Below are 15,705 nucleotides of genomic sequence, written 5' to 3' on the forward strand. Positions count from 1 at the left end.
ATCGAATCCCACCTTTGTCTGTCCCAGAAAGCAGTGATTCTCAACCTTTTTCATTTTCAAGGACCCCCAGTTTGACATGCATTAGGCCACGGACCCACATTTGATACAATGTTTATCTCCAGGACCCCAATCTACACTGTAAAATATTAAGTATTAATTAAGTATTAAATTAACTCTGAAAATGTCCAAATCAAACCAAATACTATACTATTTCATTAACAGTGTATAACAATACTGTATATGAATGACATAAAATGAGATGACATTCAAAGTAAATCACAGATGCTCACAACTAAATAATTGACAAATACCAGAGTGTAAAGTGCTTTTCACTTATTCAAATGACATCAAGAAAGCAGTGCTCCTTTCATTATAGGAACACTTAAAATTCAAGTCATACGCACACCCCGATTCATTTAGGAACAATTTTAAGTAACTGAAATTAAGTGAATACATAATGGAAACTTTGTTAATTAAAAGAGTAGCCTAATAAAAATCTTGTGCATTTTTTTGAAAACTTCTCACTGCATGTGTGAGCACTGTGCAGGATATGTTGTATTCTACTAGTCATTCCATTTGCCGCCCAAAGTTATGTTTCGCATGCCAACATCAGCCAGCTGGTAAGCACAAAGAGTTTAGGGCTAAGCTAATAGCTTCCGGTTGCTAAGTTTAGACATGAGCTCTGAAAGCCTACATTTACACAGAACTAGAGTTAAAATAAGGAAATTCCACGATGGACTTTGAGGCATGTTTGATGAGTATCAGATGGTTTGGATATCCTACTCACAGACGTGTTCGCTTACACAATATTCAAATGCTTCTGCCTAACAATCTATAAATCTGAAGTGCTGAAGGCAAGGCCAGGCAATTTATTTTGTAAAACACATTTCCACAACAAGGCAATTCAATGTGCTTCACACAGAACATCAAGCAAAGGAAACACAATTATAAAAATACATTAGGTATTAATGCAGTTACAGTTTTAGACCAACAGCAGTATTTTGAAATCACTAATTTGACACACAGGGAGCCAGTGTAAGGATGTAAGAACTGGAGTGATATGCTCCACTTTCTTGGTATTAGTAAGGAGTCGAGCAGCAGCGTTGAAAATGCATTGAAAATAAAGCAGATGGCGCTTGAGCATATCTCTAACCACCAACAGAAAAAGTAAATGCATAATGTCTCTGTCTGGTGTCTTAAAAGACCATAAAGTGCCAGTTGTCTATCATGTTTAGTCGATGGCATTGACTGTGATAGTATACTTTCTGTACAATTACAAAATATCATGGTTTGTCTGAATTTTGAGGAAGCCAGCCATTGTATTCTGTTCATTTTATTATGGTATGACAATGAACTTGCAAAGACTTGAAACTGGTTTATTCCAAGCTTGATATCATCACACGGTTAGTCTAGCCGAAAAAGTCAAAACAAGAACAATAACGTTTTAATGACTTTGGAGAAAGGTTTGGTAATGTTTTAATTACTTTGGAGAAAATATGTGGGAGGGAAAAAGCAATTAACAGGAAAATGGTCTATATTATGTTTATATTTAAAGTTGTGGTGGGCGGTGTCTATGGCAGGCATGGAGATATGCCTATATATGGACTGGACATGACGGACGTCCGCTGAAATCGTCAGATATGCCCATATGGACTGGAATGGCGAGAAGGGAGAGCTTGATTAGCGTGAGAGTGAGGGAGGACTTGGGGAGAGTCTGAGAGGGGGACAGTGAGAGGGGGATGGAGGGAGGAAGGGGGGAGAAAACGAGATAGGGAGCTTATTTTACCCACACAATAACCCAACCAATCCAGGATAACAAAACCTTATTGACGTATAGCGACACGTCAGAAAAATAACTCCAGCAACTGGCGTACAAGCAGAAACCGTGGTGTGTTGTAAAGTTAAATATAAAGTTGTCTACAATAAAGTTGAAGTTAGAAAGGGAGACCTTTGTTAGCCCCCCCCCCCTTCCAACCGAAAACTTTGCATAGTGAATCAGTGAAAGTCATGGCCACCTCAAAACGCAAGTCAGACTGGGCTGAAACTTTACATACTGGTGTATATCTGGGTCATGAGCTGGTCAAAACCCAGGCTATGCCCACATATAAGGCATGCCCCACAGAAACGTGTGAGTGCGTGTGCGTGCGTGCGTGCGTTTTCTAACAGGACGAAACCACAGGACTGATTGGCCTTAAAATTTGCACAGCAGTGTGATATCATCTGGGGAAGGTCATGGCCAGTCAAAACATGAACATTATTTGTCACATCTATAAATCAGTAAATCCATCATGTCTAAGCCACACATTCTCTATAGCCACAATGTTAACATCTGCTTCCCTCACATATGTGTACATAATTTGACTAATGTTCAATTCAGCCTCAATCTGGGAACCTATTTGTTTTTTTGCCTCTGGGGGCACCACCCACTTTTTTGTGTAGAAACAGGAATTTGGTGTGGCTCCTCCCCTATCTTAGTCCACTTCCTCCCGGGTGTTTCTGTGTTTATTCCTACTAACAACACCACTACATGTTTAGGGCAGTGGTGCTGAGATTAATTCAGCCTTGCCTTGCCTTACACAAAAACATTAATTTCACCTACGCAGCACCGGGTGCTTTGCTAGTACAGAATAGCACAATGTGAATGTATTAAGGCTGGTATGGTCCTTTAACTAGGGCTGCTACACCTGAGAATGCCTTACTTTTATTAACCCATTAAAACTGGGGAAGCATCTGTGTCGTTTTAGATTTTAGTGTTGGCTATTCAAAAATTGCAGATCTACAAGCTCACAGCGCGTCACTTCGTGCCGCGCTGCCAGCTTGTACATCTACTATTTTTGAATATTTTAGAAAAATCTTGAAAGTCAGGTCTTTGCGTTAAGGTGTCCATCAGAGGTGGACAAAACGATGGGTATGCTGCATTTATAATCTGCAGAGGGGAGGAATGGTCTCCAATATCCATGTAGCCTATATATCACAAATACCTGGGCCAAAACTAGTTTTGGCCCAGGCCATAAAATAGGCCCATAAAATAAATATATACGTCTTCATTTGTATTATATTATATTGTTTTCTTTTTAATATTTAAACAGCTTAGTTTAAAAATGTCAAAACTGGAAAGAAAGGCTGATTTCAAGATAAGCTACAGTATGTGTTTTCAATATGCATTTGTTCCATATCCTTCTGTTACAATTTCACCTATTTGGGAATTCCTGTTGACTCTCCCTTCCATGATGTGGGCCCTGTTGATGTTTACCTATTTGAATCTTGGTGGTCTTCAGTGAACTGAAAATGCTGATGAATGATTCATGAGTAACTCACATACTTAATATATTAACTGTATGCCTATACGTTATCCGTTCAATCTACTCTCCAAAGCATGCTCTATTGTACAGTACTTTTATTATGTAATGTCCTGAAACTCTGCAATATGTCTGTACCCGGCTAGTCAGGGTGGCACACATGTATCTGTAACTCTACTATGGTTGTAACTTGTATCCCGTTTGACCTGGAGGAGGATGGGGTCCAGGCTCAATCTCCAGACAGACTTGTAAACACAGACCAGAAGCTTAAGAGTGGATTAGGCTTCTAATCAGTATTTATTATTCACTACAAGCAGGAAGAGTAAAGGATTACAAGTAATAGGATTACAGTAATCTGAATATCAAAAAAGCTCTCTTATTTAATATATGTACCAGTAATCACATCCTAGATCACTGGCTCTCAACATGGGGGGACAGGGGGACAAGGGACCCCTGTAAGGGACCCCCCCAGGGGTCCCTTACAGGGGTCCCTTGTCTTTACCCATAAGGTAATGTACACTCTCAGAGTTAATTTTACATTGTAGGTTGGGGTCCCAGAGATAGAAATCGTGTCAAATGGGGGTCTGTGACCTAATGCATATCAAACAGGGGGTTCTTGAAATAAAATAAAAAGGTTGAGTATCACACGGTCTTAGATGATCTTGAAGTGTGGCTGGACTCTAGTTGTGGAATAGAAATTGTAATTCGTATAAAAGGCATGCCTTTGACATTATTAGTTGTATAAAAGACATACCATGGCATTTTGAAGTTTAGTTTTACATCATACCTCGTCACATTTTGGGAACAGAAGTTTGTTCAAACAGCTTGTTAGCAGGCGTACAGTTAGCCATGGCTTCAGGGTGGAATGTTGACAACGCTAATAAGCCTGGGTAGAACCTTTTTTCTGCCACCCCAGCATTCTTCATGGAAATTCCTTTTGAAAGATTTATTTTTGGCATTTTATGCTTTATTTCAGATAGGTCAGTGTAGAGAGACAGGAAACCAAGGGCAGAGAGAGAAGAGACATGCGAGACAAGCCAGAGATGGGTGGGGAGCATACGCTCACAGGGAGCATATCTGTACACACCAACTAGTCTCACGTAGCCAGACGATCAAACGTTTTGCCTACATATACAGATACATCTGGGGAAATCATTATTCATTGAATGGGCTACAACTGGGTGTAAACAATTCAGAGATTTAAAGAATAAAATAACAGCATCACAGAACCAATGAACAGACTTTAGGCCGGTCCTATTGGGATGGTATCATGATTGGTTTTCACAGCAGTGTGTGTAGGATTGTTGAGGTACAGTAGTGTACTGTACATTGCAAATGTGACAAAAATAAAATAAAATGTTAAACAACCACTAACGCTACAAATGTACCATTTTAGTTTACCATCGCTGAGGTGCCTTTGAGCAAGGCACTGAACCCCCAACTGCTCCAGTGGAGCTGGTCAGTGGCCAACAATATAAAACTGTCATTGTACTGGGAAGTTCCCAGGTTTTAATGTGTGTGTGTGATTGTGTAGGGCATTTCTGAAAAAGAGCACTCGTGCTCAGCATACCTAGCCCACTGGCCAGACTGATAACGTGGATTCACTGCACGTTCCTCCCCGGTATCAGTCTGGACTTTGGCCCATAGGGAGCGAGTATGAGAAATCAGAAAATGATTGGGCCAATCAGTGACTGCTTTTCAACTGCTGTCCGTACAACAGTGAAAAGCATTAAAAAAATCTGATTTCTCATACTCGCTCCCTATGGGCCGAAGTCCAGACTGATACCAGGAACGTGAGAGTGAATCCACGTTATCAGTCTGGCCAATGCCAGGCTACAGCATACCTACCCTGGGTAAAATAAAACAAAAATAAACCAAAGCCAGCCCTCCGGTAGGATCAAGATATGTTTTGTTCCCAATCCTATGTTTTTGTTTTGAACTACCCGTTTTGAAGATTTGATCCAGATTATAGCTCGGATTTGAGATCCTGATCTGATCGAATATCAAAGTGAACCCAATCCTTTTTATTTTATTCTTGAACTACCCCCAAAATCCAAATCTGAGGGATTAAAAGTTTTGCACTCATGGGCACTGGGCCCAAGAGTTAAAAACTTATACTAAAATAGAATGAAGTCTGCACACTGGTTCTCAGTTCCACTTGTTTACTGCTGTCCTTTCAGTGTTTCGAGCAAAAGTTCCCCATCCGGAATTTTGAATTCAAAACAATTAACAAGTGGAGCTGAGAACCAGTGTGTGGCGGACATTGTTCTATTTTATATTTTATTGTTGATCTGATGCCATTTGTACAGCACCTAGACACTTACTAGGATCTGCATGTACTCTCTTTAAAACGTTTAATCAGATTTTGATTTTGCGTTGTTCAAAACCCCATAACAGGATTGGGATCACTTTGATATTCGATCAAGATTACATTATCCCACTGGAGGGGTGGATTTATAGTGGATTACTAGAGAAAAATGCACTATACAATTCATTTAAACATTAAAGTTTGTAGCCTTTGAAGTTGATTAAGATATCCATTTATTTTTTGTCACATTTGCAGTTTACACTTGTCTACCTCTCACTCAGAACAGTGTATTCAACTAAATAATGAATATGATAAATGATAATATATCGTCGCTGTCGGGCAGAAACCAGCCACCTCCATTTTTCAACTGTTTAATCTATTTTTATAAATCAGTGCTATTGAACACCCATGTACGTCTGTGTGTGGGTTTTACAAATATTGAACCAATGAAAAGTATTAAAAAAGCGCTCCTGACTAAACCTCCTAACTCCATAGGATCCTCAAACTGTCGGACAAACTACCTAACTCCAACTTGTGGAGTTAGGTGTTTGTCCCCAATTGATTAGAATGACGAAGTCAGACGGAAAAAAAAACTATCTCCACATAAATGGTCAAAAACCTCCACTTGAGGTGTATTTGGGTAAAGTGATAATATAAGGACACCAGCAAGTATCCGACAATGTATAAAGTCACCATACCAACTTTGATGAGGCAGTATTGTGTTGTTCTAAAAAACTTTTTATTTCCTGAAAAGTTTATATTTTGGACATAGCTGGGTTCTGCCCGACAGCAGAGATATATCAATTGCAAACATTATGTCAATAAGAAATATAAGGTTGATTTATCATGTGAGACAAAATCGTCCATCATCTGTGATCAACCTTCAAAAGTAGCTGTGGACAATACATTATCTCGCATTGCACGTCCACTCAAATGGTATGCAAATACAGCTGAGCCTTTTTTAAGTCTTCTATTTTGAGTTTAAGCAAGCGATGTCTACTCTGAAAATATTATAATCATCATTATAATTATCCTTGAACTCTAGCGTCCCTATTCTGGGCATATACCTTCAGGCATTTGGGCCCTCTTGCCTGAACGCCTGCAATCTTCCATACCAAGCACTGCAGTTCCGACCTGAAAGCCCCCCTCTCCTCCCACAGTGTGACAATTGCTTGGTGAAGAAAAACGTGACACTAAAATGTTAACAAGGTGATGTCATCTGCCATTAACACTCATATTCGGCCTTGCTCCTCAGCTCCCTTGAGAGAAATGAACCTGCACATCTGATTCAAGATACTGCAGTAGTGACCATATTTTCTATTTTCCATTTTAGCCATTAAGCTGACAGTCTTATCCAGACTCCAGAGTGACTTGCAGTGATTGAGCAGGTTCAATGTTATTGCCAAGGCTGCTTTGACAGGAGACATGGCTGCAGAAAATATTAATCCCGAGGCCTTTTCCTTATGGGCTGGCCAGTCTAACCTTCAAGCCACTGTGCTGCCCCAGTAAAATGAACCAGAATTACAAGGCCTGTCAGCCAAGTATATTCTGATTATCTTTCATCCTTCTAACAAATGCCGCCCATTATAATCAGTCAATAGTGGAAATGTAAACATGTGTAGTATTATTCCCAGTATTGCACCAGGACAGAGAGAGATGCAAGTCTAATCAATGCCATTAGTCATGCACCAATTACCCGTATATTCTAGAGTCATTTCTCTGCTACATCTATGTATTTATTCATCCCATCATCTGTCCATTCATTCGTCCGTCCATCCAACCAACCATCCATCCCTGTATTTACCTCAGTCTTGCCGATGTCCCGCATTCATTGTTCTCCTGAATAGCCCTGCGTATGAGTCACACACTCATCCTGTGAGATGGCGGGAGGGTGCATGTCCAGCACGTTGTCTCATCACACTGAAGAGAAATTACAGAGTGACTCACAGTAATCAGTGGGGAAGAGCATGATGAAGGTCATCATGACAAATAGGAAATGGTTTCTATTGTCAAACAATGGCCAATAATTAGATTTTGCACACAGAAGATTCCATGCTACAACAATGTTGCCGTAATGCTCTAACCAGTCCCCCTACTCTCTGCAACTATCTTGAATTAGGGGAGAGATTTATCAATTGACAGAAAACCACATGAGGAGCACAAATGAAAGCAAAAACAAAATAAAACAATACTGTGTTAGTGTCATCAGGTGCACCATATCACAGTAGCTTACTTCTGCTGGGAAGTGGGCTATATTTTAAACACATATTACATGGGGAAAAACTAGGATAGGTTTTGATTGATTGAATACTTTATTAGTCAAAAATATAAACAGCACGTGGTACAGTCAGACATGAAGGGATAACACAAAAAATGTCCTGGGGACTTGTTTCCATTGTGGTCCTATGGCAGGTTAATGTATACGATTTAGGGCTTTTCATGCATAGAGGAATTTTGGCACCAGCACCAAGGAAAATCACAAGCGGCAGAATTGCGAGTAGAAAAAGGATTTCAAATCCTACATGCATGTGTTGAGTTTGTTTCAAGTTCAGCCCATTAAAACACCCTTTCCCTGTGCGAAACATAGAAATTAGTTCAAGACAAGCGATGGCCGTGTGTGACACGAGTTTCACGACCGCTTGTCTCCGCACGCATCCCTACCTGTCATATACTCCAGAAATATTCCACCTATGGCTCCAACCATGGACACTTGTAGGCATTTGACCCAGGTTCCGGGCTGGAATCACTGGCAATAGGCTGCTGGAAACAATGGAAGAGCAGACCAACAGTGGTTCATGGATGTTATGGTAATTAAACGTGTGGGAAAGAGAGGAAGAGGAAGGATGCTTAACAATGGAAGAGCAGACCAACAGTGGTTCATGGATGTCTTGGTAATTAAACATGTGGGAAAGTGAGGAAGAGGAGGGATGCATAAACTATTTAACAAGCAGGAAAAACTTGATTTCAGTGTTTGCAGTTTCCTGAGCAAACACACACTAACGGAAGCGATACATTAATTAAGACAACTAGATGTCAGGGTCGCTTTGCAGCCCTCACATCTAGTTTGGGTCTCTCCAGTCTCTCTAGTCAAGAGACCCAAAACGCCAAAGCCTGGCTATAAACTTATACCCAACCAAGGGGCTTCGAACTTTCGGAGATTTTGTCAAATATATAGTAGTAAGATTATATAGTAGTAAGATAGTAAGATTTTCACAAAGCAAAAAGAAAGAAAAAGATGTTCATCTTACTGGTTGTTTCAGTCTGGTCCATATCTTTTGGAGAAAAAAAAATATTCCAAATGCTCTAAAATGTAACAAACAAAGTAAGCAACAAACTTGGCTTGTATAAAGGTCATCAGCTGCAGAAGGTTATCCTCTAGAACATTCTCAATACTTCCACTTCCTTTGCTATATGGGTTTACTGTATGTCTGTGTCACAGTTTTGTTGACCCAAGCATAGCAAAAGGTACGTAGGCAGGAATTGTAGGGTGAAACAGGTTTACTTTCACAACAAACTGAATACAGGAACAGGACACACACACACACACACACACACACACACACACACACCCCCCGAGACAGGAACCATTGAATGCAGGATTAGTCACAACAGCACAACAGGCTAATTTACAGATGATCAAACACGAATAACCTATAGAAAGGGGCTACCAAGAAGACACAGGTGGACAATGGACAACAAACACCTGTTAACACCTGACATAGTTGAGGGGGGGGTGGGGTCATGAGGGGAGAGTGACATCTGCTGGACAGGTAGGAGCAGCACAGGAAGATACCTGGGAGACAGGCATTGAGACAATTAATAGATCCTGTAACTCCCTCCAAGCACAGACAGACACAAGTGGTTTCCTTGCAACTGATTTATTGAAGGTAACTTCAATCCCTTAGTTTGTCTCTTATCTCAGGTACTTTGTAAATATGTAGATAACTTGTTTTTGGCCTTCTATTGTTCTCTTGTTGATCTTCTTCCCACTTGCCCCCTACCCCTCTTCTTCTTCTCTCTCCCCACTCTTCTTTCTACGGAATCTAACGTTGCAATGGGAGTGATGTACAAAAACGAATTTCACCCACTTTTTTACCTTGTAAATCTGTGATGTGACAATAAACCTGATTCTGATTCTGATTCTGATCCCTCCAATCCACCGTGAAAACTAAACAATAAACATAAAATAAGCATGTTACATTAACATAGAAAACCTCATGCACAGCATGTAAAAATAGACACATTTTACCAACGTAAAATACAGACAGTTCAAACAAACAAACAAATACCTCGTTGGCTGCATGCTACACAAAAGGGAGTACTCTTCAGGTCCTTATGACCCTTCTTATAACTTCAGACAGTAACCTTTATTATAACTTTAAGTTTAGACAGTCTCTCTTGCCCAGCATGACACGGAGCTTCTGTACCTTGCTGCCTGCTCTGCTGCTGCTTAATTAGTTAATGCAAAAGTCCTGTGTGAACCCATTTCACGTGAGAGCAGACCAAACGAGACACAGAATGACTTTGACACTTCAAAATAAAAGTACTACAACAACTTCACAAATAACAATGAAATATACATAAATGTGACATAGAATACTTCTTAATTATGAACTTGGACCTTAGAGAAATAAAACAAATTATATTAACTTATAAACGATGACAGCAGTTACAGATCCTATAGATTTTGTTCAAACATCACGCAAATCGGTACACATGATCTCTATAGTCATGGGGTCAAGACAGATCTGTAAAGTTTGGTGTGGCTTAAATTACATATACCTGACTAAATCTTCTAAATAAAACATACCCTCCAGTAGGCCTACTATTTGAATTCAATCTGTATGCATGGTATCATGGTTCATGGTAAATGTGGAGGTATGGGTTTTCCTCTTTGTTATACTAATGTATGTATTTTAATGTATTTTATTTATTTACATGCTTGCACATGAAACGAAACTCGTACTTCGGTACTTAGGACCAGCAGTGTATAATAAAATAACTATCAATATCTTCCTCTGTCCCTCCATCCTTCACCCCTACCCTCTTCTGTTCATTCCTCCAGGAACATGATTGGCTGTGAAGGCCTGAAGGAGTAAGAAACAGGCGGGCAGATGCTTCAATGGCGTGGACAGAGGCAGGATTGAATCCGAAGCCAAGTCCCGGTGCAGAACTGAGCTCTTACCACAGTGGTTTTACACTGGTTCTCCTTCCTGTTTGGTTCTTCTTCTTCCTCGTTATCTTGTCCAACTCCCCGGATCCAGGCATGGCTGGTCCTCCCAAGCCAGCGCGTGCCCCTCTCCTCTCCGGCCAACCTTTCATCATCTTCTGGGGGATCCCCGATTCTTCCTGCACCGGACGACCGGACCCCAGAACCTTTGGGATGGAACGGGAGGGCCGGGTGGCCGTTTTCTATGAGGACACACTGGGTAATTACCCTTATTTTGTTGATCGGGACACGGCGGTCAACAGGGGTCTCCCGCAGCACACGAGACTGGACAACCACCTCCAGAAGACTGGGGAGGACATAGTGGCGGCCTTACCTGCCCCAAGGTACCTGGGGCTGGGGGTACTGCGCTGGGCTGAGTGGGCTCCCCAGTGGGAGAGGAACCGAGAGAAGAAGGCTGTGTACTTGGAGGCATCCAGGGCCATGCTGAAGGCCTTCTTCCCTGACTGGACACCAGAAGAGGTGGAGAAATGGTCACAGGTACGGAGGGAGAGAAAGAATTAGGCAACTGGGGGAAGTAATGAGGAGGAGAAATAAAGGTGGTGAAAGGGGAGGGTGGAGAGGAGGAGGGAGGAAAAGGTAACAATGAAAACGAGGCAACTGGGAGGAGATGGGGAGGGAACGATGAAGACCAGAGAAAAGGGGAAAGGAGGTAGAAAAATGTACGCAGAGAGGAGGAATGAAACAGGAGGAGAATGTTAAGAGGAGCCAAAGAAAGAAAGGTAAAGTGGAATAGAGGGATGAATGGCAGGAATAGAGGACGGGAACAAGCAGGGAGGGGAATATTTGTCTGATGTTGTTGATGATGTCATCACAGGTGGACTTTGAGGCAGCGGCCAGATCCATTCTGATGGAGACCCTACGGGAAGTTGGGCGGTTACGGCCCAAAGCATTATGGGGCGTCTCCCCTTATCCCAGCTGTTACAACACTGACTCAGCCAATTACACCCGTTGCCCTGCCACGGAGATGGCCCTTAACGATCAGCTGTTGTGGCTATGGAAACGGTCGTCTGCCCTCTATCCCCTGCTCACACTGGAGAAGCTGCAGGTATCTGAATGTGGGAAATGTTGAGTTCTTTAAAAACGGTGATAGAACAGGTCTAAACGGGCCTTTCACTCTGAATGCGGTAACGGCACCGCTGCACTCTGAAACCCATTATTTTCAGTTCAGCGTTGCTGAACTTTGACCACTGCGCACTGTCATGAATAAACGTGCAGGCAATAGAAACAAGACATCCAGCTAGGCATGGACTAGTGGCAGCGGTGGCCTAGTGGTTAGAGGGGCGGCCTTGATACCGGAAGGTCCCTAGTTCGATTCCCCAATTCATCACATCAATCATGAATCACCGTTGAATAGCCCTTGAGCAAGGCTTCCATGCAGGGTCCGGCTGGAAACAAGTTTCGTACTTAGTCCGACACCCTGGGTAAACAACAAACTTTGCTTTTGCTTTGAAGGGAAACTGGAGCTATTTCAGTTTCTGAATTAAATTAATGAGGTACAGATGTATAACTTTCATACAGTATATTTAGCAGACATAGTTGTTGTCTAGTGATAGTAGTAGTCCCACTAGAAGAAACTGCCTATTTTTGGCAACTCAGTGGCAAGTGCAGCACAAACCACGTTCAGTGTGAAGGGGCCATTAGACTGCACTAAAACAAAAGTAATACGAAATAATTACCTTAAATATATAATGCATTGTTTTGTATCCAGTCTATGTGTAACCGTTTGTACTATTCATAATGCTTTTTCCCCCTTTTCCCCCCAGAGTGGAGCCAGGCTATATTTGTCCAATCAGATCAGAGAAGCACTGAGAGTGGCATCTCTGCCCACAACATCCTTTGATCTACCTGTATTCCCATTGGTGAAGAGTGTCTATGCCTCAACCAATACGTTCCTGTCACAGGTGAGTTAAAAAGGGATATCTCCTGCAAAGCAACATTAAAATAATGTATCAGATTGAGGTATAACTGATTCATTGATCTACAAGATCACAAGCTTGTGGATCTAGTAACAATGCTAGTATAGACCCCTGGGGGACTCCAGTCAACGAAGAATATAGGGTTTAAGTGGTTAAAGGAGTAGTTCACCCAAACAATTACTTATTTTCTATCAATTACACACCCCATGAAGTCTTGAATTCATGATTTTAAAAAAAAAATGTCGCATTCCTAAGCTAATAATTTGATGACCAGGTCATCGGTCAATAGGAGACTCAGTAAGAGACTATTTGAGTCTCCTACTGGAGACTCTGCCGGTCATCAAGTTATTGGCTTAGGAATGCGGCAATAACAAAAGAATCTCCATGAATTCAAGGCTTCATGGGGTGTGTAATTGATAGAAAATAAAGGAGGAGTTGGGTGAACTACTCCTTTAAAGGTACATTTGATGAAAGGGATCAAATTGAGTACAGTGGTGGTCATTTAAATCTATTTAAATCTTGGCCATATTGTCCAGCCCTACCAACAATAGCACACTGTAGCAGAAGTGAGCTGCTCCCAGCTGTGGCCGTGTGTATCTGCATTAATAGGAAGCAAAGAGTTGCTGAATATAATGCTTGGAAAATCTTACTCGTATGAATATATATTACAAGGACAGATCTAGGTAGGAGACTGACTCTGTGTGTGTGTGTGTGTGTGTGTGTGTGTGTGTGTGTGTGTGTGTGTGTGTGTGTGTGTGTGTGTGTGTGTGTGTGTGTGTGTGTGTGTGTGTGTGTGTGTGTGTGTGTGTGTGTGTGTGTGTGCGCGCGCGCGTGTGCGTGCATGTGTGTGATTTCTGCAGGCTGACCTTGTAAACACTATAGGAGAGAGCGCTGCCATGGGAGCAGCAGGAGTTGTCATCTGGGAGAAAGACGAAACAAAGACAGAGGTAAACAATGCATGTATGATGACAGTGTGATGTCTCAGTCTCAACTCAGCCCTACAGAGACACACTTATCTCCCTTTCCGTTCTCTTTGATCCGTTCCATTTCCCTCCATGCTCCTTTATGAATTATTTATAGTATTAATTTTTACACATGTCGTGCATACTTCTAAAATGTTACCGCTGTAGTTCAGTGCTTTTTATATCTATTCCAATTTCATGGTCGATGGTTGACAAGTTAAGGGCAAAATTTGCAAATGAACCGAGGGAATGTTCTTATACAAATAATACACCTATCTATTCACTATTCACAATTTCACCCCTCTCTCTCTCGGTGTGTGTGTGTGTGTGTGTGTGTGTGTGTGTGTGTGTGTGTGTGTGTGTGTGTGTGTGTGTGTGTGTGTGTGTGTGTGTGTGTGTGTGTGTCCATTCAACAGAGAGAGTGTTCAGACCTGGCCCAGTTTGTCCGTCAGGTCCTGGGGCCCTACTCCGTCAATGTTACCACTGCAACCCGTCTCTGTTCCACCTCACTGTGCGAGGGGCGTGGTCGATGTGTCCGCCTAAACCCTGACAGCTCCGCCTACCTCCATCTGAATTATGTAAGCCACCCCCAGAGTAATTATATATATCTTTTTAAGTATATCAAAATAATAACACAATTATGTAAAAATGTATGTAAAAAGAAGCTTTTTGTATAATCAAAATAATTGTATTGTCATGTTGTAGTTTTTTTATTATTCATTTTTTTATGAAGACTAAGCAACATTATTGTTTAATTTCTTCCTCAGATGGAAACAGCAACAGACCAACCAGTCACAACTACCAGCCCTGACCAGCCAGACCCAGCTGAGGTCTGGAAGAAAGACTTCCAGTGCCAGTGGTTCACAACGTCAAATGCAGCCATCTCTGACCAGCAGTCCCCCAAGGATGGTGCTCCGATTGGGGGAGCAGGCATAGGAAAGGCTGGGGATGTTGTGGGACCTACAGGTGCTTCCACAGTGATGAGTGTCTCTGAAGATGACTTAGGAGAAAGCAGCATGGCTGGTACAGGAAGTCCAAAGCCTTTTCTGGAAGAACCCACGGACGATTGTACAAAACCACTCAGTGCCCCATTACTGACTGCTTTTCTGTTGCTGTTAGCAACTGCCATGTGCCTGGACCCTTAAATAGTGAAGCCAAAGGTGAGTTTGGGGAAGGAGGCAAGTCAGAGTCCTTCAGTGGAAGCACTTTAGCACCATGGTGCAGACAACCACTTGGGGACCTAATCCTATGTTCTTTGGACAATTAAGTAACATGAATGAGCAGGTCAAATCCTGGGCCATCGATGGGAGAACCTACAGGCTGTGGTCCAAGTCCTGACGTTTCTCTCGATGCCTATAGACCAAAGGAAAAGGACACATGCCTGGCATGGCAAGCTCCAGGCCATCAATGGATGTACCTTTGGAATATGGAACAGTATTGTTCCCAACTAATGTCCTATGGCCTGCAAAAAAAAAGGTTACCAGTAATATCAATGGGAAGGAGGTATGGCTCAAATGGCAAGCATCTGACCTTCATTAGAAGCACCAAAGCATCATTGAAATGTGATGATCCTTCCTGAATGTTCTGCTGCTACAGTGTGGCTAGTGGCAATTTGAGCTTAAGGCTGAGTTAAAGGGAAAGAAACATGCATCATAAGCCCCATAAGCCAGGCGGACCATATGGTATAAACATCTTGTCATTACCCCAATCCTGAATGCTCTGTTGCTGCTGCTTGCTATACGCTAGGGGAAGAAGGTGCACCTGGCATGGCAAACTCAAGGCCTTATCTAGGAGCCAAGTCATTATTTAGATGCTACTGTCCTGTATGGTACAAACACTTGTGTATATATATTCCTTATCTGGCTACTTAGTTATGCCTGATCCCGAACATGTCCAATCTGAGTTAAAGGAAGACATGGCAAAGATTTCCATTGAAGTACCTTTTGGCTGTGGTACAAGATCTTAATGTCCTGATCCTATTGAAGTCCTC

The 15,705-nt window shown here is 41.9% G+C and overlaps 2 protein-coding genes across 2 annotated transcripts in view; one reads left to right on the forward strand and one right to left on the reverse strand.

Moving 5' to 3' along the window:
- Positions 1 to 15,705, reverse strand: part of sema3h (sema domain, immunoglobulin domain (Ig), short basic domain, secreted, (semaphorin) 3H) — a 128,534-nt gene that overhangs the window by 23,841 nt on the left and 88,988 nt on the right. The window lies entirely within an intron of this gene.
- Positions 10,730 to 14,860, forward strand: LOC311054213 (hyaluronidase-1; the record flags this gene model as incomplete). Its single annotated transcript, XM_084070091.1, has 7 exons — positions 10,730 to 11,314; positions 11,652 to 11,882; positions 12,601 to 12,738; positions 13,614 to 13,700; positions 14,132 to 14,293; positions 14,483 to 14,738; positions 14,835 to 14,860. 7 exons carry the CDS (start codon positions 10,730 to 10,732, stop codon positions 14,858 to 14,860), a joined length of 1,485 nt encoding a protein of 494 aa, XP_083926217.1.

This window comes from Gymnoscopelus microlampas, assembly GCF_963454915.1.
Source record: "Gymnoscopelus microlampas genome assembly, chromosome: 10".
Taxonomy (NCBI): Eukaryota; Metazoa; Chordata; class Actinopteri; order Myctophiformes; family Myctophidae; genus Gymnoscopelus; species Gymnoscopelus microlampas.